Source organism: Pezoporus occidentalis, unplaced genomic scaffold (assembly GCF_034315485.1).
Source record: "Pezoporus occidentalis ecotype Australia unplaced genomic scaffold, CSIRO_AGI_Poc_V1 ctg3, whole genome shotgun sequence".
Taxonomy (NCBI): domain Eukaryota; kingdom Metazoa; phylum Chordata; class Aves; order Psittaciformes; family Psittacidae; genus Pezoporus; species Pezoporus occidentalis.
The window spans coordinates 15,647,097-15,659,952 of record NW_026914940.1 but is presented as its reverse complement, the minus strand read 5'-3'; the positions used below and the strand labels follow the sequence as shown (position 1 = coordinate 15,659,952).

At 36.0% G+C, this 12,856-nt stretch overlaps 1 protein-coding gene across 3 annotated transcripts in view; it reads right to left on the bottom strand.

Moving 5' to 3' along the window:
- CSMD3 (CUB and Sushi multiple domains 3) overlaps positions 1–12,856 on the bottom strand; it is a 578,676-nt gene that overhangs the window by 18,135 nt on the left and 547,685 nt on the right. For all 3 annotated transcript variants that reach the window (XM_062627150.1, XM_062627151.1, XM_062627152.1), the window contains 3 exons: positions 9,016–9,189; positions 8,692–8,765; positions 138–249 (listed from right to left, as the gene is read on the bottom strand). In XM_062627150.1, coding sequence (XP_062483134.1) covers positions 138–249; positions 8,692–8,765; positions 9,016–9,189 — 360 coding nt within the window. The remainder of the gene's footprint in view (positions 1–137; positions 250–8,691; positions 8,766–9,015; positions 9,190–12,856) is intronic.

The window sequence follows — 12,856 nt, the reverse complement described above, 5'->3', positions numbered from 1 at the left end:
CTTCTGTAAGATAGTAATGTAAATTTTTATTAACTTTAAGCTACTAAAGCTATATGAATTAACTTTATAACAGTGTTATGGTAACTAAATATCCTAGATAAAATGATTGATCAAAAATCTATCAATCATTTACTTACGTATACATTCTGGCTGGATTCCACTCCATGTAAGATCAGGAAGGCAAGTTCGTGTTGTTGAGCCATGGAGAAGGTGTCCTTTTTTACACTGAAATTGAACAATATTTCCTACCTGTTGAAAAGTAGAAAATACAGTGATACTGTTATTAGGAAATGTCACTTGGTTTATTTCTTTCAAATTCGATAGTAAACCCCTCCACACAATACAGCCTCAATAAACTGTGATGCTCCTGCTGTAGAAAGTAATTTCACAGAGCATTTTGATATGAAATAAAAATTTGTTTCATACTTATTAAAATTCTCTCCCAACAACTGAAATCCTCTATGGAAATTTCGTCTCCTGTAGTATATCTGGTGTGCTGCTTTTGGCCCAGAATAGCTGAGGCACTGTGAGTCTGGAAACCAAGTTTAATGTGGCTTTGTAGCTCTCAACCAAGGATGAACCAGTTAGGCAATCTTGCAGAAGACCAGAGAAGTGGCAGAGATAAAATTAACAATAGATTCTGTTGGACATTTAATGAATTAAACCCCCTTTGTGAAATGCTGAATGAATTCACAAATTATAATCAGAAATATTTCATCAGAACACGTAAGGTCTGGCCAACAAAACTATCTCGTACATCAGGGATTATAATACTCCTATAAAAATTTAAATTTTTTGATGCCAAGAGGTAAAAAAAGAATTGTTTTTTATATCATGTGGATAAATAGAAACCAGAATGCAAGTACATTAAAATTTACAGTAGCAATTCATCTGAGATGAGGTTTTAATTATTATTATTGTGTGTATATGTTGCATGAAAAGGAAAATAGAATTCTCTAGTGAACAACAGTTTCTGCACAAACTTCTTCAGTATGTCCAGTTATGGTGACATTTATGAAAATGCAAATAATTCTCAGTTTCCCTCAAGAGCATGGAAATTCTGTTACAAGTATATCATTCTAGCAGCAGTTTATCACATGCTCTGAGTGGTTAACTCAAATATTAAAGTGCAAAGATCACATCTATTTTTCTGCAGTGACCTGTATTAATATATTTATCAACTCATGTTTAAACAAGAATTTGAAAATTTAGAACTCAATGTGACAGCACATTTATGGTTCTGTGTTTAGGATTTTTTTTGGTTTGGTTTGTTTATTTGTTTATTTGAACAAATTTACTGGGTTTTTTTAATGGTTTTTTTTTGTGTGTGTGTGTGTTGGATGATGATGATTATTATTATTTTGTTTAAATGTATAACATGATTCAAATCAATGCTCAAAGGTAAAATCTGGACTTCTTCACAACAGTTTAGCTCTGGGAAACAGTGTTTCACTGCTAGAAGTAGTCATTTGAAAGTTTATCGCAGTATGCCATTCCAGCTCAAGCTTCTCATCAGAATAAATTTAATAATAATCCATGAACTACAGATAATAGCTTTTCAACACAGTACATGATTTAAAATTCCTTTTTTAAATTCTTTTATGTGCTCACTGGACTACGTCATTACTTTTAGAAGATTTTGAAGAAAATGCACTAAATCAGTTGCATAATTAAGCACAAAGTGGGAAAATAATACAAGTTTTAGCAGTTGTACCAAATAGAAATAGAAGTACTTTTCTGTGTGGTAAAGAACTTGGTTAAAACAACCAACACCAATATACTACTTTACAACAATTACTAGTCTTATGAAATATTTATTCATTTCAGTAACCTGCCTCTATCAAAGTGATCTCCATTCATAGCTATGGAAAGAACACCTATCTTGTTTAATGTTTAGTTTTTAGGGAATACAATACTTCAACATTGGCTTTAAAATCAGTACCCTTTCACCCTTGGCCACACCAAAAGCAAACCTCAGTTTAATTATTAAACATCGTTTCTTAATAAAGAGAATAGGACTTTAATGTTCTTTCCACTTCATTATTTCAAAGTTGACTCTGATCTCCTTGAATATAAAACATCGAAGAAAAAATATAATTGTTTTGTGAAGTGGAGTAGCTGTACATCATGGAAGCCAATGAGGTGAACAGGTTAGTTGGCTACTTATACTCAGCTACCTAATTATAAACTGTAACTAAGCTAAAGATTTAGACTCAACAGTCAATAGCAACTCCAGAAGAAGCTACTGTAGGGCTTTAACTCCTTAGTTATGCTACTGCATTTATTTTCAATTAACACCTTATGTGATGCATTCTTTAAAAAAAAAAACCAAAACAACAACTGCATCTTCTCTTCAGAGTTCAACAGTTCTTTCTTATAATGCAATTATCTTTCATCTATTAGCTCCACATCATGTAAATATGGGCAGTAGTGAATTAATCAAAAAACTGCGATCTTGAAATTTTCATCTACTTCTTAGGAGTGTATTACCTAAAATGAATCTGTCATTGTATAGAATCTCTTTAAAGGAATAAAAAAATCAATAGATCAGAAAAATGAATTCATGTACACAGTAAAAATCAGTGTATTGTAATTCTACTCATCAGAAAAGTCATACTTTGTGAGTTGAAAGAACTGGACAATCACGTCCATAATAGTCTTAGACCTACAGGACTCAGTGGGTAACAGTGGAAAAAAGGAAGGAACTTTTTTTTTTTTTATTTTCTGCAACTTCTCAGTCTTCTGTAGCTGCCTATTCATCACTTTGGATTAGTCCTTTATGAATGGCGTTTTCTGCTGGACAGATATATTGAAGGAAACCTGTTCACTTGAAGAGCAGAACAAAGAAATGCACAGATTTTTTTGTTTTCCACTGTCTACCCATCTTCACTGCAGCTCTGCCTACCTTATGGCTTTACTGCAGCTTGGTTGCCTAAACATCAAGCCACTTGTTTAGTCTTTAGTAGTAGAAATATACCACTGAGATAAAGAAATGTATCAAGTTGCCAAGTAAGTGTCAAGGCCCACAGCCAAGTGATGAAGATACTTTAGGAAATGCTGCCATGCTAGTCAAATAAAAAAAAAAAAAAAAAAAAAAAAAAACAGCTCCCTAGCTCCCTGCTCCTAAAAATTTTAAATTACTTTTTTGGAAAGTCTGTTTTACAATATTATTGTGCAAGAGGCACCAGGTGGCGCTACAATACAGCATTCCATGGTCTTAAATTCCCAGTCCAAGATGTCCTGAGTTGTTCAATTTTTTTTTTTATACAGTTCGAACAGAAGCACTAGTGAGGAGAGCTGGGGAAACAGCTGAAATATCTTTGCTCACTATACTCTCCTGTTTTAGGGAAGTGTACCAAACCAGCATAACAAAACAGTGTTTGAATGCAATCCTGAAAGAAAAAGAAAGCTTTCCTTGTATACTGCTTTTCCATAGTGTCTGCTATGGTTTAGATATTACCAAAATCAACATCACTAACTTTGCCTTTTGCTAAGAACCAAAGACCATGTATGTGCTGTCCTGTAACAGGAGAACTAGCAGCCCAAGAAGAAAATGTGTAAATTTAATTGTGCATCCATTTATAAAAAAAAAGGATAGTACTCTATTTAAAAAAAAATTACACTATAGTAATGTATAATATTTATAAAAATAATAATAAATTATTACCCTTATTATTTCTTATACTCCTTAAAAGAACATAAGATATTTCTAGCTTTCATGAGTTAGATTCAATTTTTCCTTAGACTTCAGTTTACCAAAGAAGGAACCCTAATAAGCTTCTCCATCCCCAGCAATTCCTGCCAAAGGATCGACAGGCTAATGGCAAGTCAGTTATTCTTCACTATCTTTTAGCATCACATTTTAAGTGAATGAAAACACAACTCATTAAGTCTGCTGTATCTGTAGTTTAGTAGCCCAGCAATACACTATTGCCACTATTAGGCAATAATGCCACATGAGCAACAGGCTATTGAGATTGCAAGTCCTCTGGGCAGAGTTTGCTAGGACTCCTTTGTCTGAAAGTGTCTTGAGCTGCCTGGAGTTTTGTTTAGGCTTTTTGTTTGGTTTGTTTGTTTGTGGGGTTTGGGGGTGTGGGCATGTGTTATTGTTTTTGTGGGATTTGGTTGGTTGGTTGGTTTTTGTGTGGGTTTTTTTTTTTGTTTATTTGATTTAGCTGTAACATCAAATTTTCTTCTGATCTGCTGTTTATGAATTATTTTTATGCCTTCATTTATCTTTTTGTAATAAACCACATCTTTATATCCATAGTAGTAACAAGAAGCTATTAAGGGCAGTATGAGCTATTTATCCTTAGTGTGATGCAGTAGAGAGTTACAGGCCCAAAACTGGAATGATAGCAAAGGCCTGGAGACTTCATTGCTGTGAACACTCACCATGGTCTTTTAAAGAAATGCAGACTTGGACATAATCAGGTTTCAGGGGTTAAAAGGGGCAAGTATCACAGAGGTGAAGCGTGCCTTACAGAGTAGATTGAAATATAATGTGAAGCTGCATGGTGAGCAGTATAAAAGTGTGTTGGAAAAACTGTAAATAACCCCAGGTAAACCAAGAATTACAGGGACCAAAATAAAAAGGAAAAAATTCCTGCCTGTGACATACTCCAGATTCTGATACCAACACACCCCGCTGACACCAGGCTGAAGCCAGAGACCTCAGGATCCCAAGAAGTAGAAGAAACCAGGAAAAATGTGTGGTGTCTGATAAGGTGTAAATTTCATTTTCATTGATGCAGTGATGATGTAAACTGTGTTAATGGAGACAACTACATTAGCAGGACTACTGGTAGCACAGCACTTCTCTTAGAATTTCATCCTACACTTCAATCAACTCTGACGTTTTTATAAGCATTACATTCAGAGAGAGAGAGTATTTGCAGGGTTGCTCCACATCTACAGATCAAGTTTCATATGCCATTTCATAAAACAGAACCCAAGAACTTACACAGAACTACCACTACTGTAATGTGGCTATTTTCCGTTCTAAATTCAGACTGCTGTTTGGCTCTCTTCAAGCTTTAATGTAGGGGAAAATAGCTGAATTTCTACAAAAACATACGCTGGAAAAGTATGAGGAGTAATAAATTTTACATATATGACCGGTTGGTCTAAGGAGTTCTAAACTGTTCTTCAATTTAGTAGTATGTTGTATTACAACAGCTTAAGATGAAAGTGCTATAAGCATTTTTCTGTTACTAGCAATATATCTGAAAAAGTATTTCAAAACCACAGTTTCTTTCCAAGGAGTAATTTATTTTCCAGATTACAGATGAAGCCAGCATTCACTAAGTTCTAAGATAGTTTGTCTTCATTGTAACACGCTGTTATGGTGTATCTGTCAAATCAAAAATACTCAGATGAAAGGTAAACATCCTAGAAGTACATACTGATAACAATTAAAACGGGTGATGCTACTCATTTACATGCCATGCCTGATATCCCAGGAGCACTCAACTGGTATTTTGATGTTACTTGAACACTTGATGTTCTTGAACATCAAAACCACTTGATATTACTTGAACCTGATATGCTTCTGTCTGCTGAATTCAACACTGAACAGTAAAAGCCATGCAAAATTCTGTTACCTCTGTGTTACAAAGCTCCTGTTTAACCACTGAAACACCACTTAAATGTGTCAGGTTTTGATACGCCTTTCAGTCAAACCTGGAATCATGCTATATACACCTGAACTTTCAGTGAAGTCAATGAGACAGGAAAACAGATAATCAAGACTAGGAGAAACAACCAGACAAATCCCCCAGTGCTGTGGAAGTTCACAATATGAAATAAGTATTGTGAAAAGCAAGTGACAGTTAGTGATATAATCAGGTAAAAGAGGAGGTATTGTCAATTGTTGAAAAGCACTTAAAACAGAACTCCACATAGGAAAACTCGAATTCTACTGTGAGGATACAGTTGGAAATTTTTATGAGACAGGGGCATAAATTTAAAACTTAAGTTACTTAAGTCACTCAGTTTAAAAAGTGAAGTATTTAAGAGAGTTAAACCAAACCAAAACCACATAAACAAAAAGAAACCACCAAACCCCCAAATGAGAAAAAAACAAAACAAAACAGCACTCTAAGAGTCAGAAAACTGTCTTCTATATTCAACAGTAACAGCTGCTTGTTATGCATTTGCCGACTGCAAAGCATTTTGCTGAATTTTACATACGCTTTTTCGTTCTATTGTTTAAAATGGTAGACAATGGATCCATCAGACAAAAGAAAATCACAGCTATCTCATCTTCAGCATTTTGGTATAATTCAGAATTATTCTTTACCTTTCTGCTATGAATGGAGGCAAAAGTAATTCATACAGCAAACTAATTATAGCACAATTCAATTAATTTATAGTATATTTGTGGTTTAAATGAGTCATAACATTATTGAATATATGGTGATGTAATATTTCTTTCCAGGATCTACAGACAATAACTTGTGTAGCACAATCATTTTCACTGTTGTTTCCACCCAATAAAGAGCTAAATTCAGCTTCATCTGTACGAATGATGAAAGATATTCCTACCCTTTCTGTATTAAGTAAGCAATCACATTTAGAGTACCCAGAAATTGCATGCAGACATTTAGTTACTGTATAAAACCAAATTCACTACACAAGCACGAGGATAAAGTTGCTGTCTAGGTAAGGAGATTATAGTTCATACAGTTTAAATCTGCTAGGCACTAAACTTAAAACTGTGGGATCAAGGTTGTAAAGTCTGCCACCAAAACCACTGCTTTTAGAAAATATTTATTAGTTGACATTTAGCCTGGTATTTTGACAGTTCCATGCTAGCTGTGAGTGATGCTTTCATTCACGACTGCAACTACACCACAAATAAGAAAGTCTGCATTAGCTTCTTCACTGATAGAAAGCTCGTTAATATGTCAGAGCAACTGTGACAAGAAAATTTTAGAAAATGGTCATTGCAATGATTCACTTCTTACACAGTTGAATTTAGTTGCCCTCTAGCATAATGTTGTATTACACCTAATGAAAGTTAGCCCAAGGACTGCCCCTGCATATTCTCTATCTTGGCAGAAACCAGTGCTCTATTTCCTGAAGAAAACTGAGACTGCTTTTCACCACTTGCATATGATTGTGATCTAGAAGAAACTGAAAACCCGAAGATAACTATAACAATCACTAAGCAGGAGGAGTGTTGCATAAAGATCACAAGAAGTCAAATCAAATGCTTTTTTGGACACAGAACATTGGAAGTCCTTAGCTGCAACCTTTGTTTTTAAAACTAATTTCATTTTGTAAATTTCTTCAAATTTTAATCAGCCTTTTCTTGCATTTTTTGTAATCTTCAGTTTTTGTTTAACTCCTGCTACTAGACAGGCACCACATACAACCAGGGAGCTGATAGCTTACTCTTCTTTCTAGTCCTCTTCACATGCCTGCAGTTTCAGCCCCAACACCAAACACAGCTGTTTAGACTTTCTCTTTGTTTGCAGCTGCATTATCAGACTCCTAGCAAATTATAGGGCTCGTTTTTGCATCTCTACACCATTCACCCATAAACCTCTCATTGATGTCACTGTTTTGTTTGATTCAGAAAATCAAAAATTCAGAAAGATTTTAAATTTCAATTCTGTTCCCAACAGAAGCATACGTAAACATCATTTGCCACAACACACCCTTGTAGAAAAGGCAGCCAATAGCCTCCTGGGATGCATCAGGCAGAGCGCTGCCAGTACATCAAGGGAGGTGATTCTTCCCCTCTTCTTAGCACTGATGAGACACAAGTGGGTGCTGGGTCTAGTGCTGGGCTCACCAGCGCAAGAGAGGCAGGGACATACTGCAGTGACAGGCCAAAAAGGTGATGAAGGGACAAGAGCATCTGGCGTATGAGGAGTGGCTGAAAGAACTGGAATTGTCTGACCTGCAGAAGAAAAGGCTCAAGGGGTATCTTATCAGTGTGTATTAAAAGTTACTGTGAGGCATGAAAAGTGACAGACTTTTTTTCAGTGGTGCCCAGTGATGGGACAAGAGGAAATAGGCACAAGCTGAAACTTACGAAGTTCTGTTTAAAAATAAGAAAAAACATTTTCACTGTAAAGGTGATCAACTTGGAACAGGTAACCCAGAGAGGCTGGGGAGTCTCCGTCCTCACAAATATTCAAAACCACCTGGGCAGAGCTCTGATCAACCTGCCCTAGCTGACCTTGCTTTGCGAAGGGGAGTTTAACTAGAAGCTTTTCAGAGGCACCTGCCAGCCTCTATGACTCTGTGATTCATTAGCAGTCACATCATTTCCAAATGTAAAAAAAAAGAATTGCTTTCTAAAAAGAAAAAAAACACCCAAAAACTAAAACAACAAACAAACACAAACAAAACAAATACTGCTTTTTTAGAGTATGTTTACACTAGAAGTTTGGCATACAGTATACACACTCTTAAGGAAAAAAAGCCTACTTGATAAACAGTAGGGAGCACTTCTATATAGGTGGGGAGATGCTGAACTCCTTCAAGCTGAAACCAAGCAGGGTTTTACACAGTGCAGTGCTATTAGGGACAGTTAGAAATAACAAAACACAACAACTTCAGCAACCAGCTCTTAAAAGCTGTAAGCAGTTTCTGGAACTCCAATCAGAAGTTTCTAGACTTTGAGGAGTATAAAAATATTTTAATATGCAAGTTAAAAAAAAAAATAGTATACTTTACCTGATAGCCAAATGTGTTGTTTTGTGACCCATGCCTTGGGACTCCTGGATTTTCACATGCTGTGCGAGTAGGTTCTTTAAAAAAAAAAAAAAATTGACAATAAAGACAAAATAAATTACAGTATTTTAATGATACATGTGTTACAAAATTGAGCTTGTTCAACAACATGCATTACGTTTATGAGAGAAACAAAAATAAAGTTTCTTGATTCTTAGTGGGCATAGAATAACACCAGGATAATAGCTGAAAACTCCTAGATTGACTCATCAGGAAAATAAATAATAAGCATTTCAAGAAATCTCAATAATGTAGTTGTAACCTTACCTATACATCGAGGGGAAGATCCACTCCACGTGCCATCTGCTTGGCAAATCCTGGTATTGGAGCCAACCAAAATAAAAGGAGGATTGCAGCTGAAAGAGACTTCTGACTGATAGATGAAGCTTTTGCCTTCTCTTTTCCCTTGAGCAGGTACTCCAGGGTCACCACAGAACTTTGCTATGAGAAAAGACATGGTAGAAATGGAAAGTGTCATTTATAAAAATACACAAAAAGTAACACTTACCTGAACTTGGTGATGCAGTTACTCCAAATTTTATATTTATTTTATTAAACACAGGTGTCCTGGGTTCATCAGTAGTCATTTTTCTCAGTCTTAGTAGCTGGTGCAGTGCTGTGGTTTTGACTTTCAGCCTGGGAACAGCGCTGATAACACGAATGTTTTTTGTTGTTGCTAAGTAACGTTTACTCTGACCAAGGACTCTCTGAGTCTCATGCTCTGCCGGGGAGGAGGGGAAGCTGGGAGGAAGCAGAGAAAAACTGACCAAAGAGGTATTCCACCCCACAGCGCATCATGCCCGGTATATAAACTGGGGGCAGTTACCCGGAAGGGTTAGATCACTGCTCAGTCCGGCTGGGTATCAGTCGGCGGGTGGTGAAAGGTTGTACTCTCTTCCTTTGTTATTTCCCTTATTATTATTATTGGTGGTAGCAGCAGTGGTTTGTGTTATACCTTAGTTACTGGACTGTTCTTACCTCAATCCATGGGAGTTACATTCTTTCAATTCTCCTCCCCATCCCACCAGGAGCTGTGGGAAAGGAAGGGGGGGAGGGGGGGCAGAGGGTGGGTGGGAAGGGATTGAGCTAATGGCTGCATAGTTTCTCAGTGAGAGGCTGGTCTTAAACCAGGACAACAGGTCAAATAAAGAAACATTTAATAGGAATTCAGAGGGAAACTAGGTAGCCAGTCTAGTCTGCTTCAGTTTGCAGTAGTTTTGCTAGCTGTTCAAAATGCCTACATAGTGGGCTTGGTCAGTAGCTTAAAGTTGGCACTCAGAGTTACACAACTTGTTTTATTAAGGTGCAAATATCCACAACTGACTTCTGCTCCAAGCCACATCAATATACAAATCCTCCTATAGAGAGCAATCAGAGAATGTATCAAAACTTCATGTCAATTTCCCATCCTCTTCTGCTTTTTTCTGCCACCTAACAACTGTTCAACATTTTTGTGTCATTAAATACTTGTCAGACAGATTTGAGGAATCGCAAATTTTTACTTCCTCATCCTTCACTGAAGCATACGATTTGCTATGTATGGAAGTAAACCACTTACATTTTGGTACAGCTAGCAAAAAAACTCTCAAACAACATAATAAATTTCAGTGGCGATCTAGAAGTCAAACACTAATAAGCTGTTATTAGCCGGGATAAACTTGACTGATGAGAACATATTCTTAAATTGGTCTTTTTAACTTATACCTATCACCTAGAGATTTATTATGTCTAATAGCACAGCATAACTAAGGGAAGGCACTGCTGGCAAATATACTGTCTGTCTTCTGCAGCATAAGGTACTGATTATTGTCAGAAGCTGGATTTGAATAGATTGAGGAAACGCAATCAGCTATGGCAAACCCTGTGTCATCAGGCTATATTTTTCCCTGACACTCTATGAATTCTGATCAGAAAATGCTGTAATACACACCAAAAAAAAACAAAAAACACTAACCCAGATGTGTACAATGACATAATTCTAAAAAGACACACTGCACAGACAGTGGAATTTTCTACTCCATTTTTCACTTCTACAAATAAAATTTAAATTACATATCTTAAACAATCATCTTCAAAATACATTTCTAATACCTCTTTGTCATTTATATCTTAAGCTTTCCAAAGGATCTGCTCACATGAAATGCTCCTGCCCTCTACTTCTGTAGACACTGACTGTACGGCAAATACATGCACACAAACTTTATTGAAAAAAAAAGGCTTAATATTTAACATACAAAAAATGTATTCAATTTCATCATTTTAAATGGAATGTGACTGTATGCAGTATTATAGGCCAACTTATGAAAAGATCTATGAATTGGGGATAGTGTCCCACAGAGAACCTCATTGTGTGATTGACAGATTGTGACTGTAATTTATGTTTTCATTAAAAAATTCTGAGGGAGTCTTAATTTGAAAATACATTAAACACAGATTTTTAACACAGAGGCTTGAATTTATCTCTTGAGTAGCTCCTTTCAGCCACAAATTATCAATCACTCTCAGAAAAAAAAATAAAATTCTCACATTGAAAAATGTTATTTTTGGTAAGATTATTACTTTTTTATAAAGCTAAATAAACTCCACCACATAATTGTCAGTCAACTTTACCCAATCATTGAAGAGCTACTGGATATCTGTATTCTATAAAAGTAACCATGGAAACCAGACACCATCATAAAACACGGCAGTTTTCCTCTGATATTGGAACAGGGGATTACAGAACAAACTAATGTTGCAGCAAACTGGAAACTCTGTGAGTGCTCCCACTGCCAGTGGAAGCATTTCCCAAAGGACTCTGAGATCCACTAACAGAAACATGGTCATGGAGCTTTGACACTAAAGCTGTGAAGCTAGCCTCTTTCTTCAAAGGCATTTAACTGAGTAAGAGCAAATTATATCTCTAGATAGGAGTTTTCAGGCATAGGCCTATGTATATTTTTTGCTATTGCCAAGCTTACAAAAACGGCAGTCCTTTACTCAAAGTGCTATATGAATAACTGAGCAGACAAATTTACTAGATCATAGATGACAAATGCTCACCCAAAGACATGACCATATTCCATTCTGAATAATTATTCCATGTTATAACTATACCATGCATATCTTCAGTTACAGGCTCTATGCAACCAAGCTGGGAACTAGATTTCTGATGTCAAGAAATGCTTAAAGATTGCTGATTGAGAATGACTTTCAACAGTTCCCTCTCATTTCTGCCAGATGGCAGCTAGTTTGAGCTCTTTGACAAACACCGGCTGCCAATTGATTTTTCTTGCAAGCCAATGGGTAACCATTGCACATTAACAACGTTCAGTTAATGTAATCTCTGCATGAAACAGACTTTAATTACCAGGCAACTGTTTTCTGTACTAACCATATCTTTTATAAAAATTAAAGGTGAAGACCCTTTTTCAGAACATATTGCAGTATTGAGTACTCCAAACTCAAAAATGACAAATAGCTTGTGGTATCCAAAAATCATGTAAGGACTCAATATTTGAATAAAACCCAAATTATTAAAATAATTTTTTCATGGTCTTTGATGTTCACAGTATAGTTGACCCTAGAAGAGCTCTATTTAGAGAACTTGAACAACAAATGGTGATTTTTCCTTTTCTTCCAGAACCAATGCCTTTCAACATGTTCCAGCTCTGGCACACACAGTTTCACAATCATGAGGCAACTGTTATTGGTGGTATGAGATGATTATCATCAGGAAAAAAAAAATCTAGATGGTGTGCATTCATAGTAGTAGGATATAGCCAATTTTAAAAGGAAGAATGAAAAAAAAATAGTAAAAGAACGAACTGCATTTTGCAATGTTTAGCAAGCTACCTGGCAAGCTCAGCTACTTGGAAAGCTTGGAAACTTCAAAAACTGTACAGCGACAAATAGAAAATGATCCTCTTCCAGTCTGATTCCTTGCTCAAGACCATTACAGAGTTTCAGCAGAATAGCTATTCTGCAAATAACAGAACCTCCTTCTTCAGTGCAATCAATCAAATGTCTCTCAGAAGCATCACAAGCACTTCTTTAAAATGATTTTTTAAATAATGAGTTGAATGACAGCAACCTAACAACAAAAAAAAAAAAAAAACAACCAAAAAAG